This window comes from Marmota marmota, unplaced genomic scaffold (assembly GCF_001458135.2).
Source record: "Marmota marmota marmota unplaced genomic scaffold, marMar, whole genome shotgun sequence".
NCBI lineage: Eukaryota > Metazoa > Chordata > Mammalia > Rodentia > Sciuridae > Marmota > Marmota marmota.
The window spans coordinates 11076018-11097461 of NW_026000211.1; the positions used below are offsets into that span (position 1 = coordinate 11076018).

At 34.9% G+C, this 21444-nt stretch overlaps 2 protein-coding genes across 5 annotated transcripts in view; one reads left to right on the forward strand and one right to left on the reverse strand.

Annotated features, from left to right (window-relative positions):
* Positions 1-685: 685 nt before the first annotated feature.
* Positions 686-19770, reverse strand: CUNH4orf47 (chromosome unknown C4orf47 homolog). Of its 4 annotated transcripts, none has more exons than XM_048791883.1 (8): positions 19554-19765; positions 16646-16807; positions 14373-14592; positions 11147-11284; positions 10980-11055; positions 5055-5234; positions 2429-2598; positions 1298-1539 (listed from the first exon to the last, which is right to left on the reverse strand). In XM_048791883.1, the coding sequence occupies exons 2-8, from the start codon at positions 16743-16745 to the stop codon at positions 1491-1493; spliced, it is 933 nt and encodes a 310-aa protein (XP_048647840.1). In that variant the 5' UTR covers positions 16746-16807; positions 19554-19765; the 3' UTR covers positions 1298-1490. The 4 variants fall into 4 exon arrangements, with proteins under 4 accessions (XP_048647842.1, XP_048647840.1, XP_015341625.1 ...); XM_015486139.2 differs by having other exon boundaries at positions 16646-16811; XM_048791885.1 differs by lacking the exon at positions 2429-2598 and having other exon boundaries at positions 686-1539; positions 16646-16811; positions 19554-19770.
* A 225-nt stretch (positions 19771-19995) lies between these two features.
* Ufsp2 (UFM1 specific peptidase 2) overlaps positions 19996-21444 on the forward strand; it is a 19567-nt gene continuing 18118 nt past the window's right edge. Inside the window, exon 1 of the mRNA XM_015486140.2 lies at positions 19996-20109. Within this exon, the coding sequence (XP_015341626.1) occupies positions 20107-20109 (3 nt within the window). The 5' untranslated portion in view covers positions 19996-20106. The remainder of the gene's footprint in view (positions 20110-21444) is intronic.

Here is a 21444-nt window from a genome sequence, read left to right on the forward strand (position 1 = left end):
ACCCTAGATGAAGTCTGCCACTGTCATACTATTAATCATACTTTTCAGTAAGGTTATGAGTGTTCCCATCTATGAATATATTATGTAAACCATGCATTGCTTTAAAAAGACACACTTTTAATAAAAATTAATTGCAGTTAATAAAAGATAGAGTTAAAATGGGCAATTACATAGATATTCATAAAGTCTACATATATAAGCTACAACCTCAAAAGAATATATAAAACTCAGTAATATTTATCAATATAGAACTATAAATTTGATTCAGTTATGTGCTGAAAAACTAATAAAGCCATTTCTATTTGGAAGACATAGGTCACCTTTGAATCAAATTATACCCATGATAATATTTTTAAGACATCCATTGCCCACTAATTAATTATAAAGCATGAATTTTTTAAAAAAAATTAAAAATAGCAAAAATTCTTTAAACTATCTTTACCCTTTCAAAAACCTTAACATAGTTCTCTCCAATGGAAAACAATGGGACACAAAGGAAAAGAGTCCTAAAACCTCTCCAGTCCAATTTTCAGCTCTGAAGAGCCTAGACTGGTAGGGGAACAAATACTCAAAAAGCATCATTGGTCAAAAATAACTTCCCTAATACATTTTAAGTTTCCTTTTCAAAATACAAACATCACTACCTCTTGCCCCATTGAATTGAAGACTATTAGAGACCACACTATAAATAACAGTAATATATTTAATCATATTTAAAGCACATTTTTAAAAGAGAGAGGGCAGATTAAGGAGAAGAAAGAACTTGGGAACTAAAGCATTGGAGTGATCTGGATGCTCTAAGAGAGGCAAGCTTTACAGGAACGTGAGAGAATACCAAAAACAAATCCATCTTACAAATTATAAGAATGAATCCATGCATTCCCCCTCTCCCCTTCAACTTATCTTGGAGCTGCCATTGGCTAAGTAATCTGATGTTCTACCTAAGTTACAAATAGAAGATATGACACCATGAGTTGAAACATATGTCTCACTATAATGTATACACATATAAATTGTGCAATATAAATGGATCTAATATGTTTCTTTGTTTAGAGTGTTAATGGTAAGCTATGACAGCTGGATAACTATCAGTACAGTTTTTCAACACTCTGAGAAGAAGAAGCAAGTTAAGAATTTGTGGTGTACAGTCTACTCCTCCAGCCTTCTCTGTTCCTGTCCTCAACTGTGAAATTTTAAGATTCCAAGTAATAGATTATATTTAAAGATTTTATAACATTTTTCAGCATTATACTCTGCTTAGGAACACAAATCTAAAACATAAGTCAGAAATCGCATGTTAAATTATTAGCAAAAACTATTAAGTAGTAGTACTAAAATCAGGAAGAATATTGGAGTTGGAGGTTAAATTTCTTTTCAAGGCTCTAGCTATCTGTTCCACACACTTTGCATTTTGCATTTTTTCAAATAATTAGCTCTTGATGACAAGTTACTGGTAGTAAGGATTTAGAAAGTTACGTGTCTTGCAGTTGCTAATAGGACTGTAATGAAGCAGTCTTGTAGTTCTTCATATTGAGTGCCCTAAAATTGAAAAATAAAGGCACATTTAATTTTATACATGCAGATAATATATCCACATTTTTCTATAAAATTTTTACATTAAAAATTTACACTGATATATTTGATGACATATTAATGATCCAGAAACAAAATTTGTCTCACAAACTTAGAAAACTTATCTTTTATTAAAGTCAGATAAATTTAGAAAACATAATTTAACAGGAGAAACAATTATGTAACAAATTTTAACTCTTATTGTCCAAAGGTTTATTCATTTTAAAATTAGGGGAAAAGAAGCTAAAACTAGATGTGGGATATTTGTAATAATGTAAAATCAGATTTCAATAAAGTCAAAGCAATTAAACAGACAAATATAAGTATTATAAGTACATAAGTATTATATATGCATTTTTAATCAACCAGAATATTTCCTGTTTGCAGAGAAGGTTATTTCAAAGCTAGGAGCAGAACTCTTAAGCCTTATTAAGATTCCTCACAATTAGCAGGGCATGGTGGCACATGCTAGTAATCCCAGCCACTCAAAAAGCTGAGGCAGGAGGATCACATATTCAAGCGTAGCCTCAGCCTTACTAAACTATAGTAAGGCTCTAAGAAACTTAATGAGACCCTGTCTCAAAAAAGAAAAAGAAAAAACGATTCCTCACAAATGCTGAGAAATTCCCTTTAAGAAATAGCCAATGATAGTTTATACTGTTAAAGTACAAATATCAAGTAGTTTTAAATAACTAGAGATAAAGTGCTTTTTACAAGGGAAGACAGGTATATTGAAGGTGCTTAGATTTCTAAAGTCACTCAAATTTTAATTTTTAAAAGTGTATACATAAATATTTTGAAGTCTAAAATTTGAAAATATTTTTTGACTCTTAGGCTAAATATAAGATATTCCTACCTTTTGACATTCAAACTCATTATACTTTCAATTGGTCTACTTTTTGGTCCACTTGGGGGATGAAAAACCTTATCATCTTTTTTGGAAACCTTCTTTCCTGGTTTAAGCACATAAGGGTCAGTAGAATGTGATGGGTAAGGTTCAAATGTTCCTGCTTTCATTCCACCAGGCTACAAATAAAAATGAGTCCATTTAATGTGATTTTATAAAATACTTTTTAAAAATTAGGTTGTGAATAAGTTAATAGATACTTTTGTAATCTATGAAGTTAGTTTTACATTTAAAGAAGTTATCTTTTTGTTTAATTCAAATACCAGTAAAAGGTCTCGCTACCACCAATTCTATAAGGCTAAGATATTATATTCCAAAATTTCTCCATAAAAACAAAAAAAAATTATAGTAAGGTACTATTCTCAGATGTTACCAAGCATTAATGTTAGTGAGTTTCATCAAGCTATTGCCTTGTTAGGGTGAGTCTATTACTGAGGAAATGAGACCCAGCATATATTTTGATAGAGAAGGGAATAGGAAGTCTGAAATTAACATGTGTGTGCTAACCAGCAGGCAGTGATGGGGTAGACAGCTCCCTCAAAAAATGAACAACACATAGAAATAGAAGGTGAGAGGAAAATGTGATCCACTTTATACTTTTCTTGTAGTCTAGAGTAAGACAAAGTGCTTTTCTACCTATACAACAGACAAATATTTGCTTTCACTTTTTAAATGGATTTGACAGGATTTTTACCTATATATTACATAATCATTAAGAAAATTCTAGTTATAATAATCCATTTAATTAAGCCAAAATACACATGAAAATTTAATTGATTTGAAAGACATGCTTATAGTTTTGCAAGTTTTCCAGACTGAGATTACATAGATTATTTTGAATAATAATAAGAAAACTTAAGGAAAGTAAAATAAATTAACTTGAAAATAAAATTTAAAAAATTTAAATGAATAAATTATAAATAGGAAAATATATATGGTAACTAAACCTACCAAATGGTTCTTTAAAGAATGAATTAAACATATGAAGCAATATTAGAAATAAAAATTTAAAAATAGGGTAAATCCATGCCTATGAGGAATATCAAAATATATAAAATAATATTTTGTAAACTTCTGTATTAATTTGAAACTTGATTTGAAATTTGAAATTTTGACTTAAATAATTTTTTAAGATTTTTCATATAGTAATGTAAATTTTTCATATAGTAATATAGTAAATTTTTAAATTTGAAAACTTGATTTAAATAATTTTTTAAGAAAGTATAAATGATCAGAATTGACCAAGAAGAGATAGAAATCCTATAGAAAACAGATACAATGTAAGAACTGAGAAAGCTGACAAAGAGCAACCTCTGTACTTCCCCTGTGAATTCTGAGGAATGGAAATTGATGGTAATATTTAAACTGTTACAGAACATGACGTAAAGGAAGGAAATCTCCCCAAGTATTTTAAGATGCTAGCATCTACTTGTACCAAAATAAACAAGGCACTCACACACACACAGTGCAGACTGAGAACTTACCTAGCATGGACCAGGCTCTGGGTTCGATACACAGCACCACATATAAACACACACACACACACACACACACACAAATGTTGGCATTTCATAAAATAATGGCAAATTAAATATAGTACTATGTTTAAAGATTAATATATCACCAAATCAGATTCATTACAGAAATATATTTATAATATATATTATTCACCTTATAACTAGTAAAAAAGAGAAAAAAATGATGTAATATTATACCATTTGATAAAATTCAACATACATCTGATAAAATTGAATCTGATAAGGCTAGCAGAAAAAAAAATAAGGCACATTATTCTAATATCAATGGTAAAACAACAAATCCATTCTGAAAATGACACAAAACTTCACCAGAAAGGATTGATCAATTTATTCAATTTCTAAATAGCACAAGATAACATAATCAAAGTCAAAAGATCTAATAGAGTAGAAAAATTACTTTCACCACAAATGAAAAAAGGATATATCCTTACTGTATGAAAAGATCTTGAGTCAATATGGAAAGCACAAACACCCTTACAGAAAGTTCACAGGCAAATGAACAGGCAACATCATGAACAACCCCCAAAATGGGAAGGATATATGTAAAAATACATTCTATTGTCATGTATAACTAAAAACCAATTTAAAAAAAAAGAAAATGAACAGGCAATTCACAGAAGGAAAAAGGACAAAGGAAAACTAAGGTTTATAATTTTTCAGAGCATTTTAAATTTTTTACTCTCATTGATTATAAATATCTATAGTAGGGAGGTAGTTCATTTTAATCACCATTTTAAAAACTAAAAAGATGACTTGGAAATTTTATGGTTTTGAAAAAACCCAGGGTTAAGGTCTTGAGAGCTACTTGGAAAACTCACTGTAAGTCCAAATATATTTGAAATGATTCGTAACTACTTTATTACAAGATCTTCATTACATACCTTAGCCATGTTTTTATATAATTTTGGAAAATTAGGCTTTCATGATTCTTGGCATCCATACAAAGAAAAACTTATTATATTGATGAGTAATAAAACAATTCACAGCAAGAGGCTATTTATAATGCTTTTTTTTGCATTCTGAAACTTTTAACTTACCTTTTTACCAGGAGAAGAGGGCTTAAAAGGACTTAAAAGTGATTCTTTCTTCTCTTCTTTTTTAATTGGAGGTAAAGGTTTTTCAGTAAAATAAGGATTAGTGTCAAAATAGTCCCTTGGGTAAAGATTTAACTTGAAAGGTGCCCCCTTCAGTAACCGATGATGCTCTTCATTTTCTTTCTGTAAATTAAAGAATTTGAAATTACATAGCATATACTATGCAAGTTGGAAATAAAGTGAAGACAAATCTCCTCTTAAATTTTAACATAAATATGTAGATTCTTTAGTGTATACTGCTGGGTGTATGCTGAGGTAGGAGGATCACAAGTTCAAGGTCAGCCTCATCAACTTAACCAGGCCTTAAGCAACTTAATGAGACCCTGTTCTCAAAATAAAGAAGTTAGAGGATCAGGGCTATAGCTCAGTGGTTAGGCACCCCTGTGTTCATTCCCAATACCAAAGAAAAATTTTAATAAAATAAATAAATAAAGCAGCTGGCACATTGTAGGCCCTCAATAAATGTCAGCTTTTACTTCTAAGACTAAAGAATATAATATTTGTATGTTACAATATCTTTAGCTACCTAGTATTCAAACAAATCAGAGGATTTATTTTTCCTCTTATGCTGCAATCTTTTCTATGGGACAATACCAAGTTATAAAAATGGCTAGCATTTAATAAAGTGCCAAACAAATCGTGCTGTGATATAAAACTTTTAAAAGACAACTATGAAGTGAATATTGATTTTTTTCACTTTTTACAAATATGAAATCTTATATTTCATCAGTCAACCATCTGAACTGAAAACATTTGAATAAAATCTAAAATCGTCACGAGAGAAGACTAATTGTCACTACCAGGAACCTCACTATATTTCTTTAAGAATTTTTTCACTCCTCCTCTTGTGTGTCCTCTACCTTTCTGCAGTCTACTGGACCTTTACCAGTTTTTGATAATCTGCCCTGCCCTCTTCCATATCTCAACAGTAGTACTGACAATTTAACTATTCCATATATCCTTTGGAGTAGTGTTTCTGAAAGTTAGCTTTCATGGGAATCACTTGGTAATATATTTAAATTAGAAATTACTAAGCTCTTCCTTCAAAGATTTCTGTTACATAAGTCTGTTGTATGGTCCCACTAATCTGCAATTTTAACAGGTAACCTAAGTGATTCTGAGCATGATGTTATAAGGCAATGTTTTAATGAACACCTTTTTACTTATTAGAGTATGATCACTTTTTATGAGAATATTGTATTTGTTTTGCCAACTTCTGACCTAGATAGTCAGTTGAGTACTGCTAAGCATATATGAGAAAAAGACCACCTGGAAGAATTAGAGGTAAGAGTGTGTGGTTCTCACAAAGTACTGTTTCCCACTAGTTATTCCAAAAAACTTTAAAATTCACAGAGCACTGGGATAGAGTACATCAAAAGACCTTGCCTCAACAGTGGATAATAATTACCCCTAGATTGAGCACTGCTCCAGTCCCCATCTAACAATTCTTAAAAGCAAGACCTGAAAATATCAAACTGTTTTTAAGTAATATATCTGCATCCCAGAGCAAAACTCAAGAAAATTTATAATACAAAAATATACAATGTTCAACAAGGTAAAATTCCCCATGCTTGACATCCAATCAAAAAGCGCTAGTAATGCAAAGTGGAAAAATATGACCCATCCTTAGAAGAAAAACCAATTGCTCAAAATAAATTCAGAACTAACACAGATATTAGAATTATCAGGGAAGGGCATTAATATAGTAATTATAACTATATTCCATATGCCCCGTAAATTAAGTGGAGACAGGTAAGATATTAAAAACATTCAAAATTCTAAAATAAAAAAAAATTAAAAGAATTAAAAAAACCTCCTACAACACAAAACCACAATTACGATATTTAAAAATACATTGGATAGCATTAACAGCAGGCTGGAAATTTAGAATATATTAATTATCTTGAAGATATAAGCAATAGAAACTAACAAAGTGAACTATAGAGAAGAAATCAAAGAACATTTTTTAAAAAGTGAATAGGGCATTGGTAATTTGTGGACAGTTTCAAGAGACCTAAAACACATGTAATTGTAATCTCTGAGAGGAAAAAGAAGAGGGATTAGGAAAAAAAAAAAGCTGAAGAAAGATTGGCTGAAAACATTTTCAATCTGATTTTTAAAGTAACTATCCAAAAATTTAATAAGCTCAAGCACAAGAAGTGTGAAAGAAAACCCCAAGGCATATGATAATCAAATTGCTTATGTAGTGATTTTTTTAAGTAGCCACAGAAAAGACATAGTATATACAAATGAACATACATGAGCATGACAACAGATTTCTCATCATAAATAATTCAAGCAAAAACACAATGGAGTAATCTCTTAAAATACTAAAAGAAAAATCAAATACATTCTTCCAATTACCTTCAAAAATTAATTTAAGAAATCCAGGTACACAAAATATCTGACATATATAATAAATTCTGAAAATGAAAAGCTTAGGATGAAAGACAACTTACCGAGCCTCTGATAAAATTACATTGTAAGTAGTTAGGTAGTACGTATGCATTATTATTTTTACAGATGAAAAGTAGTTTACATACAATTTTATATAAACTGCATAATCCATTACACAAACAGAACTGCTTATTTTCAAATGACAAAATGTTCTATCCAACTTAATTAAAAACTTTTCCTGGATTTGGACATGCCCCTTTGCTAAATTGGCCACTATTCTAATTCTCAGTCACCAATTAAAATCAGCACAGCAAAATTACTGAAGACTGCATGCTGGAAAAAAAAAAAACTAACAAAGGGATGGCCATATCTGTTTTAAGTACAAACTAACTTGACTTTTCACTACCAGCTTTCTTTAAATTATGCCAGGCAAGGTGGTGCATGCCTATAATCCTTAGTGGTTTGAGTGGTGGAGACAAGCAAGTTCAAGGTCAGTCTTAGCAATTTGGCAAGGTCCTAAACAACTTAGTGAGACCCTGTCTAAAGATTCTTAAAAAATTTTAAAGAGTTGGGGATACTGTAGCTCAATGGCAAATTGCCCATGGGTTAATTCCTAGTACCAAAAAAAAAAAAAAAAATTATGTTGATCTTGTTCTAAAATTTTTAAGAGTTAAGATTTAAGCATATGTAAATGCTCCCCACATAACTAAATATTTTTGTTATATGTAAAATATTGTGTAAAGTAAATGTAAAAGATATTATGCCAGGATGTTTTAGTTTTTACTTTTGCCATTTAATTCAGTATGCAGTTTTCTCAGATCCTTTCACTGTCTCCTATAGCTACTCATCCATTCTCTACTCTCCCCTTTCTCCCATCACCCCATAACTCCTCCATCCTATAAACTCACCCCAAAAGACTTACCATTACTTTCTCACACATAAGATATTAGTGTGGGATGGGAATATGGCTAAGAGATAGGATATGACTCTTCCCTTAAAGCAGAACATAATTGATCAGGCCAAGTCAACATGTCTCCCTGAGGAGGCTGACACCTTGAGGTCAGCTCATCCGATGACGGGTAAGGACCATATGTAGTATTGGACAACCTAAGACAGGCATGATTCCTAAGCCACATGCTTGTTATTTAATTAAACAGAAGGGGGGAGATGTTGAGAGCCACAGTTTAGTCAGAATGACGCCTGGCGTTTTTGCCAAAGGGAATGGTTGAAAGGTGACCCTGCTCCAGGATTAGGGCAGCTCCGGGATTAGGGCGGATCCTGCTGCCTCAGGCGCCCGTGGATTTCCCCAGAACGTGTTTGTAGACGGCTCAAATCCACGTTCTCTGCCCAAATTCTCCACTGGGCTTCTGTCTCCCAAAATATACTGTCTGAATCCTGTGAGAACTCAACGGGAACTCAGGCAGCAGGATACGCCCTATTCCCAGCAGGAATAATCTTAAACCTTAAACCTGGAACCTAAACTGGGAACGCCCTAAACACGATTATGTTAAACCGGGAACACCCTAATCCGCCCTGGTCCTTGAGCAAGGTCAACTACATTCAATGTCACTGCAAAATGTCAGCAACATGGGGTATGCTGGCAAGGAAATTGTCATACCTACTTGGCTAATGGCTCCCAGCACGCTACTTTAGATTTCCCGTTGAGTTCTCGTGGGGTTCTGAGAGAATTGGCGCGCGGAGCCTGGTGGAGGGAGTGTGTTCCCGGGAAGTGTGTGTAGAGTGCCAGTGAGAGTTCAGGAATAAACAGTTGCTGTTTGAACCTACAAGGCTGTGTGGCGGCTCGGTTATTTGTGCCCAGCCAGACTGCGGCATTTGGTAGCCCATGCGGGGAACGCCTGAAGCTTGGAGGTAAGTGAAATTGCTCACCCATGAAGGAGAGCGAAAGAATGGGTGACCATTTCAAAAAACAATGTGTTCTTGTTTTGATTTATTTTGTTTTTATTTCAAGCTGCCTGTCCCTAGAACTTTCTCAGGCAAACTGGGGAAAATGGTTGGCTCAAGGTTTGAAGTTGTTCGCCCCTGAGGAACAGATAGAGATAGACCACAAATGCACATGTCAAGAAAATAAAAAAACTGATACAACGATTTTTTGTTCCATTTTGGTTTCATTCTGTTTCGGTTTTGTTTTGTGTTATTTTGTTGGGTTGCGTTATCTTTATAATAGATCAGAAATTAGTAAAAAAACAAACCGAAAGAATGTTAAGTAAATTGTTAGAGGTCCAGACTATGGTAGATCAAGTAAAAGAGAAGGTCTCTTGAGTTAGTCAGACTAAAGTAGAAAATTTAAAGGAAAAGGGGCTATCAGAAAAAAAGTTACAACAGGAGGCTGCTACTAACACCTTTCTATCACCAGAGGGCTACCAACCAACAGCTCCACCTATAGAGACAACATATGCTGTGGGGCCCCCAACCCCCGTAGTTGATAGATGGGATCCTGAGACAAGACCTCAAAGATTAGCATGCTCTGTATTTGAGCAGACAGGAGGGCAGTGAATTCACCGTACTTTAGATTTCAAAACAGTGAAGCAGCTAAAAGAGGCTGCAACAACCTATGGTCCCTAAGCACCCTTCACTGTAAGCATGGTCGAATCCATTACCAACTTGGACATGACGCCAGCAGATTGGGCTAGCATGTGTAAAGCTGTGCTAAATGGAGGGCAATATTTGTTATGGAAGGGTTGCCAATCAGGAATTTTGCACGGAGACAGCTAGGCGAAATGCAGCAGCCGGTTATCCTCAGAGAAATCTAGATATGTTGTTAGGACAGGGACCTTATGAGGGTCAGCGGCAACGAATTGAATATGATCCTGCTATATATTCACAAATTGCTGCAGATGCGGTTAGGGCATGGAAGACTTTACAAGGACATGGAGATTTACAAGGACAATTATCTAAGGTTATACAAAGAGCTAATGAACCTTACGCTGAATTTGTAGATAGGCTTATTCAAACAGCTACCAGAGTTTTTGGGGATACAGAACAAGCAATGCCATTAATTAAACAGCTAGCCTTTGAGCAAGCAAATCGTTGGTGCAAGGAAGCCATTAGACCATGGAAACATGAAGATTTAAACACATATATTAAATTATGTAGAGACATTAATAAACAAGGGCAAGTCTTGGCAGCTGCAGTACAACAGGCTTTAGATGCCAGGCATCATTCTGACTAAACTGTGGTTCTCAACATCTCCAGCTAGCTGAGAGAGAAATGTAAGACAGACATGATCCACTACAGCAGGAAATAAAATTCATCCTGGCAAGAGCTGGGAGGATCTATCTACAGGAAGATGTGGAAATCTCATATCAAATCTCATATTATAATCGATAAACATGTCTGCTATTGTCCCAATTATACAAATAGAACAGAACAAAACTTAAATAGATAACAAGTAAATTCTCAAAGTCAACCAAATAAAAGAAGGGTTGAAAAATTAAAAATAGATTATTTTACCTTAAAATTTTGTCTTGCTGCATCATATAAATCAGAAGAGTGTGAAAACTGTTTACCTATGGTAATATTTGCATAGCTAAGGAAAGGAAATAAGTAATGGTGACTTCAGGGTTCAGAAAGTTTATTAAATTTTAAAACATGATATGAAAACATTAAAAATATCTTACCCATATCCGGTTCCTTTCTTTCCTGGGTTTGTGTATAAATTCTTTCCAGGTGGCATATATTGTTCCCTGGGTTTGGCCTGTGCACTGAAGGATGGGACTGGACCACCTATTGTTCCATAGTAGCTTCCTAGTCCACATCTTAAATACAGTTATTTTTTAAAAGGAAGAGGTTAAAATGGCTAACTTAATGTTACATATTTTCGTATAACTTTTTTAAAGATTGAAAAAGGAGAAAAATATGTGCTTGAGTAACTCCAGTGAGAAAAAAAAATCAAGCTTTTTAGTATTTAACTTGATTTTCCTCATTTTCAAGGTTATAAATTCCAAGATATGTTTTTAACATTTTTATATTTATTTCAAATGTTCCATGTAAATAGAATTTCACAATCTTTAGTAAGTTAGAATAATCCCCATCCATTCAGAAATTACACAAATCTCTAGGCACCTTAATGCAAGTTAGCTAACAAATGGTGAATGTCTTTTGATCATCCACTCCTTAAAACATACACTTTCAAAACTACATATTTGAAAATATGTTTCACTACTGATGGTAAAGTGAATCTTATGGAATTTTGGTGTTAATTTTTTTTTTCTTTTTGGTTTACACTTATTAGTGTAGGAAAAAAATTAACCAATCTTTTCTTCAATTTTAATGTTAGACTTTTCTAGGGACACAATATCTAATCCAGCTATTTAATGCTCAGCCCTTTATTATTTTCACAAATGTTTTCTTTAAATTTTGCACAATCAAAACAATAACTACTGCTAATCAGTTATCATTGAAGTAAACAAGTTATAATCATCAGAAAATGGAACATTGTTATAAGAAGATGACACCATGCATTCATGTTTAAATTTCAAAAATCAGAAAGACATAAACATTGATTACTCATTATCTCCAGCCTACAAATAAAGGTTCCAATTAAGAGAGATTACTTATTTTCATTAACCCTTCCTTATGAACATATATCATACATTCTAAAATACAATAAGGAAGTAGAGCAGTGATATTGCAGAGAAAAGGACAATTATGGAAAAGCATAATTTAATTAGAATGTGATGTAATGCCAACAATGTAAATCACTACATTTAGAATATATTAAATGCCTATGATCAGGAGGAGAGTGGATAGAGGGAGGCTGGATTTGATTCATACATGATGTATACATGTGTTGCAATATCATGCTGAACCAAATTAATATGTATAATTAACACATGCTAATCAAAAATAAAATATTTTAAAGTCCAGCAGAGAGATTAATAAAATAATCATGAAGATAAAAAATATGCCTATGGTTCCATAATTTGGTTTTGAATAAATGCCTATATGAGGGCTTCTTATGCTACCAATTTCTCTTTTTAGAAATACTTTTTGTTGGACTGGGGTTGTGGCTTAGTGGTAAGTGCTTGCCTTGAACATGTGAGGCACTGGTTTGATCCTCAGCACCACATACATAAAAATAAAGATATAAAAAAAAGAAATACTTTTTGTATGTCACTAAATTAGAGATTTTTTTCACATGTTTATAAGCTTTAAATAAAGGAAGCTAGTCTATTATCATATAAATGTTATTTCTTGGCTGGCAAATCAATATAAGCATGTTATGAACTAATGTATCAAGGTAGCAATTCTCAATTATTACCACCTGGGTTCATGTCGATCACAAGTGGGAAAAAAGACTGAAAATCAGGAAAAACTTATTTAAAAAAATAAAATATATATTACATGAAAAAGGAATGAAGTATCTACAAAGAAAAATAACACTTTTTAAAATTTATATCTAAGGAGAAATGAATAAGTCTACAAAACAGTGGTAATTTTAAACTGTAATAATATTCAAGTCTAAGTGTAAAAGGGAGAAAAGTTTAAAAAAGAAGAAACTTAATGACTACAGCAAAGAAGAAATCCCCCACTCTTAATAAAGACAATAATTTTGGCTGAGAAGTCAAGATTACCTGTTAGAATTAGAAGGATGACTAAGTTATAGAAGTAGAGCTTCACTGTTCTCAAGAAAAATCAGCAAATTAAAAAAACAAATAAAAGTTGAGAACAGTAGAATAGAAGAAGAGGATGGGGAGGGAGGAGAGGGAAAGGGGAGGTACTGGGGAATGAAACTGATCAAATTATACTGTGCACGTATGAATATAACAAATTCCACTGTTACGTATAATTATAATGCATCAGTAAAAGGAAAAAAGAAAAGAAAATATAGCAATGAAGCACAAAGTTAAGTTTTATCAATTCCTATCTACCATCTATTTTGAATTGAGAGAGTCCAAGTTACTGAGTGTGGATGAAAACCATATTCTATATTACATAGTATAACATACATGGTCTTACTTAGTAAGGTAATGATTTCATGGTAAGAAAAAAATATGCTTTCACATTGATAACTGTTCAAAATTAAAATTTTATTAATCGCCATGAGTGTATCTTCACAGCAATTTCAAAATAATATATCTTTTTTTAAAGAGAGAGAGAGAGAGAGAGAGAGAGAATCTTTTTTTTTTTTTTTTTTTGTAGATGGATACAACACAATGCCTTTATTTTTAATTTTTATGTGGTGCTGAGAATCGAACTGGGGTCCCGCCCGTGCTAGGCAAGTGCTCTACCACTGAGCCACAATCCTGGTCCCATAAATAATATATCTTTGATAAATTATTTTTTTTTCAAAAGAGCATTTCTCCCATGCACATTTTTTATTTATACTTTTTAAAAGTTTTTTAACAACAGAAAAAATAGTCCAAAAAAAAAGAACAACTCAAGGCAATTCTTATTCCACCTGACTTTTGCAAGGTTTTTGAACAAATTATTTTTATTATTTAATGGCTTTTATTGTCTAAACACATAGAGAACAGTGACATAATAAAAAAATTACTATAATAATGAGATTCTATTTTAACTTATCTATCTAAATCATCCAATATAGTTGTTTCCACCTAAGACAAACCATCCAAAAAATCCTACTTAAAAAATTAATCTTCCTGGGCTGGGGTTGTGGCTCAGTGGTAGAGTGCTCGCCTAGCATGCACGAGGCACTGGGTTCGATCCTCTGCAACACTTAAATATTGTGTCCACCTAAAGCTTAAGAATAAATATTTTTTAAAAATTAATCTTCCATAAGTAAGTCCTATAGAAAAATGAACATTTTCTTTAGATGAAAGAGATAAAGATGTAAGAGATATATTTAAAACTCCCCCCTCCCCCACCTCCCAAAACACTTACGGTTTTTTATCTCCACTACTCGGGAGAAAGGCTTTGGCAAGATTTTTTTTGGCTTCTTCCATCATATGCCGTCTTCTCACTTGATTTAGATTTACATAGCCTTCGCCTTCAAAAATCCTTGCAAATTGGGGATCAAAATAACCTGCCTGGAGATTTGACATTTCTTTGGTTCCCCCAGGTAGAATCTGTCTATTTTTGCTTGCAGCCTCATTAAAGGGTCCTTTAAAAATAAATTAGCCATACTATAAATTTGAGCTGTCTAGTAATTAAGGACATGGAGAAAACAGAAAAGCTTCCAAATGTGATTTGTGCCAATTCTGGGTTTGAGCTCTAAAATAAATGTTGTTTAAAATGTTAACTGAAAGCTCTGTGTTAATGGCTAACATTAAGACCTGAGAGGATTCCATTAAAATGTTGAACATGATCCTTGTGATACACTGTGAATTCTGGAACTGGAAGAGACTTAATAGTTATTTTACCCAATGTTCCTCTGGCTACATACTAGGAAACTGTTTGTGTGCTTGTATGTAATGTCAATAAGAGCATGTGTGGAGGTTGAAGAGAAGGCTGGTACGTATTCATATTGAACAATTCCCCTCCTGGGTATATGCTCAAGACAATGAGAGCTAATGTCCTCTAAAAAATATGAACAAAAATGTTCACAGTAGTTTCATTCTTAATAATTAAACACAAGAAACAACTCAAATGTCTACCTATTGAACAGATTTTTGTGGCATTTCACATCAATGTTTATAGCAGCACAATTCATAATAGCTAGACTATGGAACCAACCTAGGAGCCCTTCAACAGATGAACAGAGTATTACTCAGTCATGAAAAAAGAATGAATTTACCTCAGTTGCTGGTAAATGAATGGAACTGGAGACTATAATGCAAGTGAAATAAGCCAGACACAGAAAGTCAAAGGTCAAATGTTGTCTCTGATATGAAGAAGCTATTCTAAAATAAGGGTAAAAGGAGGAGGGAGGGAGGGGGAGAGAGAAAAAGAGAGAAAAGAAATGGTAGGAATTTCATCAAAATAAAAGATCAGGGGAGATGAAGAAGGGGAATGAGGAGTAGGGAGAGAATAAGGGAAAAACAGTGGAATGAATATGACCTAACTTTTTAATGTGAATATATGAAAACTACAGTGAATTTCACCACTATGTATATCCACAAAACATTAATATTTTTAAAAACATAAATAGATGAGTAGAGTGGAAGAAAGGGAACAGGGGGAGAGGGATGGAGGAGGGGAGGGTAAGGGTAAGTACTGGGAACTGAATTGAAGCAATTTATAGTCCACCCATTTACAATTATGTCAAAAGGAATCTTGACATTATGTGTAACTATTATGAGTCAATTAAAAAATTGTAGCATTTCTACAATTGAAATACTAGCACAAATTTTTTGAAGGCTGCATTTGCAAATATTTAGATCTTTAATAATTTGGTCATAAGAGGGCTTAATTTAGGAAGTCTTTCCAAAATATGAAGAACTTGAAGTGCATACAACTCTTATTTCAAGTTGAAATATAAATAAAATTTATATTTTATTGAAATATAAATTTTCATCACTGATTTTTTAATTTAAATTTTGAAAAGGTAACATTTTCAAATAGTTTCAAATTTGATAGAATAAACAGCCTCACAATAAATTTTCTTCCTGTACTTGTCCATGAAGTTCCTCTCCAATGGAACACGCAGTGATATTAATTTTGTCTTCCAGAGAATGTCCAGTCATGTTTGAGTGAATAGTCTCATTTTAACATTTAACATAATAAATACACTGTTTTCAATCTTGTTTTTTTATTTAACAATTATTGTTGAGATGGCTACATATCGGTGCATTCTTTTTTGTCACACAGATGTTCCATTTGGACATCCAAATGTTTAAATGAGATATTAAAAGTGTATATTTATTTTAAGTCTTTCTATTATGATTTTCCTAAAAATCCCCTCAGCTATTCATACAGCATTTCACTTTCCAGGAAAGTGATAATGGATAGCCTTCTTAGATGCACACTTAGAAAGAAGTAAAATCACCTATGAGGACAATAAATGAGGACAAGGTAGCCCAATAAAATGAGCTTCCCATTCTTATAAATTAAGTTCTCTCCTAACTATTGCAATGTCGCAAGTTAGTCAACTTTAGAGCTCAATACTTTAAAATATAGACCATTAAAATATCATTTTTAAGTTAAATTAAATATTTAATTTAAAAATTTAGGTAATGATCACTAATTTGCCCATAAAGAGTATCTAATACACTTACGATTAAATGGTGACACATATTTATCACCAACAGTAATATATTCCATCTCACTGAAGAGGCCAATCCTCTCCATATCCGTTTTTCCTCCTTCTATAGGCATGGTTGCTTCTTATGGTGGTAACTTCAAAAGTTTCTTTCTTGTTGCTTCGTTTATAGCAAAAGCTTACTTTTACATTGAGAAAAGAGGGAGAGTAGCCAAAAAGCAATTATTAAATTTCAATCCACATTATTTTCAGTGTAAGAGTTTTAATATTCTCTATAAAACAACAGTCTCAAACTAAGTAGAGAGAAATCAACTCTGTGGAATACTAGAACACTGAGATTTAAAATTGTCTCTTGACTCTTCATGTAAAGTGCCCATAATTCCAAAGGAATGTGTGTGATATCATCTGCCATTTCTCTGTTGGAAATGATAAAATTATTACCATAAAGTGTACTATAAATAGGTATAAACAATCTCCTTCATTTGAGAAGTTCAATGTAGATTCAAAATCATAATTATATAAGGTAAACATTTTGTAGTTTAAATGAGATCAGGCACATTCAGAGTGGTATGATCCCAGACTACATATTTGATAGTTTACATAAAATGTTCCCCATATTGAAAATTATAACAGTTTTTCAGAATGCATACTGCATATACGTCTTGCCCTGCTGACCGTGGGTTTTTTTCAAGTTCAAATTAGTATAAGAAATGTGCTACTCATAAAATTAGTTCCTAAAGAGAATGAGAGAGAGGACAATTGTTTAAGGCAAGATGAAAACACAAACAAAACAAAAAAATCCACAGTGAATTCTGAAGATTTGTTAAAAGGCAGACTGCAACTTTTTAAAATAATCACTTCAAACAAAGGAAAAATGTCACATTAAACATGTAAGTATTAACTCAAAAAAAAAAAAAAAAGCACCCAAAGATCTAAAGAATACTTGCTTCCATTCATCTGTTATGGCTTGGATATGAAGTGTCCCCCCAAAGCTCCTGTGTTAATGAAGGAATGTTCAGAGGTTAGATGATTGGATTGTGGTGGCTGTAACCTAATCAGTTCATCCTAGTTGGAATGTACTGGGTGGTAAATGTAGAGTGGGGCCATGGCTGGAGGAGATGGGTCACTGGGTGTGTGCCATGAAAGGGTTCATCTTCCTTGTGGCATCTTTCCCCCTCTATGCTTCCGGACCCCACTATATAACTGAGCAGCTTCCCCACAAGTCCCAAATAATCTTGTTCTCTAACAAACATTTCCTCCTCTAAGTTGTTTTTGTCAGGTATTGTCACAGCGAAGCAAAGCTGATTAAAACATTACTCTAATGTTTTTGAGCTATTTATTTATTCATTTTTCTTGGTGCTAGGGATCAAACCCAGGGCCTTTCACATGTTAAGCAAGCACTCTACCACTGAGCTACATTCCCAATTTTTCTACGGAAAGTCTTTTTCCAGGGGTGGTATTGGGGAGAGAACTTAGGGCTTTTGTGAATTCCGGGCAAGTGTCTCCCATGAGCTACATTCCCAGCCCCTACATCTTTATGTATTTAAGCAACTATTAGGAAGTAGGCACTGGGCATACATTAGTGGGGGGAAAAAAAAACTTTGGTTTATGCTTCTTGATTTATAATCCAAGGTAAGAGTCTTTTATCTTTAATTTAAAGCAAGCTGTTTCAATGACTCAGCAAGCTTCCCTATTTGGAACTGTGCTTATCTGTGTATGAGTCATTACTTAACTTGTAACATCAAAGGCCTAAGTGAAGATTCAGCCTAAAAATACAGCTTGAGAAAATACAACACACTTTCCCTATCCCACCTCTTCTTCTGATCAGGTATGCCTGGAGACTACACATCAGTCATTAGGGGTGTACTATATGGTTTACAGTTTATTTCAAGCTCCACCCCAACTGCCCAACTAACTAGTATCCTGTGCTGCTACAGGGGTTCAAATCCTTAATGTGGCCCACCAGGTCCATTATCGGCCAGCCTCATTAGTCACCACCGGAACCTACTCCCTGGATACTTGGCTGCACTTGTCTAATTTTCAGGTTGGGCTTTCTCGCCCGCAGTCGCCAGTGCATGTTTCATTTTGGTATGTCAACCCCTTTCTTTCTGTCACCCCAATAAAACACTGATCTTCCTATTGCTCAGTTTGTTCATCATTTCTCTAATACCCTTCATCATAGCTGCATGTACATCTCCTTCCACACCTTCATCATGTTATCTAATAGGTCAACATTTTATATTTTTGGTGTAGGAATTCTTTGTTTTCCCCATTTTGTTTCAACTAAAATGCTGACTCCACAAAGGCAGGAACTGTGATATGAGTTTGGTTCATCTTCACCAATTTTTTTGAGAAGGGAGTCCTCCTTTGTTGCCAGGGCTGGATTCAAAACTCTTAGACTCAAGGAATCCTCCTGCCTCAGCCTTCCAGTAGCTGGTATTGCAGGTGCACGCTACCTCCAATGGCTAATTTGGTTCATTATTGTGCTATTATTCCCAGTACACAGCATCTGGCACCCAGTCAAGTGAGCCACAGAGCAAGGGAAGGAGAAAAGTTCTTGCCCTTAACTTTCTCACTACTTAACTCTTCTTGAGCTACAGTTACAAAATCATTCATTCATTCATTTAACAAATACTTGGCAAATCCCTCCTCCGGGGTAAGGCTCCCAGGTAATAGCGAGGAAAACTGAGACCTAAAAAAGGAATAGATCCTACCCCCCCCCCACTCCTCGGGAGCTGACAATCTGCTAAGGAAGAAAATAAGTATAAGGCAAGTGGAATGCGGCGGGTTCTCTTCAAAAGGCATGGACAAAGTGCATAGCGGGATGAAGAAGTAGCAGAAAACTTCTGGCTGAGGCGATGACGAAATTATTTCCCATTAGGAATAAGAAGGCTTGGAGTAGACAGGTATCTAGGGGACAACACCTGGTGTCTGCGAGGAACAAGTCGCCTCTCCGAAGTGCACCTGATCCGACAACCAAGATCAGATCGTCCCAGCTCCGGTCCGGATTTACTGCGCTGCAGGAGCAACTAGGCTCCGCTTCGCCCTCCCGCGCGCTAGGGATTCCCGCCGGGAGCGCAGGCTGCGAAAAGACTCCGCACGTTCGGTGCACCGCTGGAGCTTATTGTGCTGCGTTGCCCCGGGTACGGGAGAAACTATTCCAAGTAGGCTAAGGGAGGACACGAGGAGAGTTCCAATCAGCATAGGAAAACACACGGGACGACTTGTGAGGGTCTATAGGATACAAAAGGCTCAGTCAATCCAATATATCGAAAAAAGTCTTTCGTTTCCCATCCTTCTAGCCATCGGCGAGGAGATGTAAAGTGGTACGTTCTGTGACGTATTGCTACCGGGCATGCTGGGAATTGTAGTCCCCCGCCCAAGCCCTACCCTTTGGCTGGCGGTGACGCCACTTCCCGGGCGGCCCCAGATCCTCTAGGCAGAAGTAGACGTCCTTGTCACCCCCACGTCGTGGAAATGGTAAGCGCTTGTGTTCGTCACCGACCCCTGCGTTTCCCCTCGGACCTGGGCAGCCGGCGTAAGTACGGGTCCGAGCCCCTGAAGGGAGGCGGGCTCCCCGGCCTGCGAAGGTCGCTGCAAACTACGTTGTCTGGAGTCTGCAGCCTTGGCCTCTCTCCCAGCTGCAGCCAGAGGGAATCTGTCCACTAACTCTTGCACCCTCGGCTCAGCTGCGTTGGGATACTCGCTCCCTGCCTCTCCTCCTTGTGATTTTTTTTTTTTTTTTTTTCTTTTTTTTAGAATGAGGCATTATTCGTCGTATTTGAAGGCTATTATTAAGAAAGAGGATTTTGAACTAGGAAAGAGGAATAGCTGTTCAAATAAATACTCTGTTCCCTTAGCTTCGGTGTTGCACTCTCCTGGTTTCCCTCCTGTCTCATAGTTCAGCCAGGTCCTCCAATCCCTATCCTAGATTAACAGGAACACTTTACATCCTATGCTTTCTCCCAATTTTGTATCTCCCGCTTAGTCCTTTCTTCTGAGCTCCAGATTCATAAATCTGCTAACTGTGCCTCCACTTGGATTGCTCATATATATTTCAAACCCTGCAGGTTCAAAATTGACTCATCATTTTCACCTTCCTCACTCCACATCTGCTCTTACTCCAGGAATTTCCATCTCTGCACAGGACACCACAATCCACCTGCCAGCCAAAAACTTGGAAATCACCCTTAACACCTTCCTTTTCTCAAATGAATGTCCAATCCGTAACCAAGTCCTATAGATTCTACTTCTAATTGCCTGTCCATTGTCACTCTCTCCACTGTTGCCATCCTTGTCCCTGCTACTGTTAGTTCTAACTATCTAGGGTAGTCTCCTAAGTGGTCTTTTAAGCAGGCCTTCGTGAGTCCATGCCCTTGTTGGAATGGGCTCTTCTATCTCCAACCCCACTCTGTTCCTCTGGAAGTGTTAATACTTCTGCTACTCCTACCTACTCAACTGTCACATCTTAGCTTAAATATTATTTCTTCAGAGAGGATCTTGATTCAGAAGTCCAGGGAGACTCCCCTGTTTTCACATATAAAATGTTCATGACAACCCTTCTTTTCCCAGTTTTACAGAAGAGAAATAGATTTGAGCAATTAAACTGGGCAAAATCATGCAGTAAGTAGCAGAATTAAAATCTGCTCTTGCCTGTCTTTTTAGCTTTTACCTTCTTTTTAAAAATATTTTTTACTCAAATGTCCATATACTGTTTGTATGGTAGTATTGATCTTTATATAACCAGCTTCTTACTGAGAGCTACTTCAGTGGTTTCTTCCCCCCACCACCACCACCTTTCTTTCTCCTCCCCCT

Excerpts from the sequence above, each read along its gene's own strand:
- CUNH4orf47 (XM_048791883.1), bottom strand. The coding sequence starts at position 16,745 with ATGCCTATAGAAGGAGGAAAAACGGATATGGAGAGGATTGGCCTCTTC. Across the intron at positions 11,056-11,146 it reads AAGAAAGGAACCGGATATGG|CTATGCAAATATTACCATAG; the intron begins GTAAGATATTTT and ends TCCTTTCCTTAG. Across the intron at positions 2,599-5,054 it reads CCTCTTCTCCTGGTAAAAAG|CCTGGTGGAATGAAAGCAGG; the intron begins GTAAGTTAAAAG and ends TTTTATTTGTAG.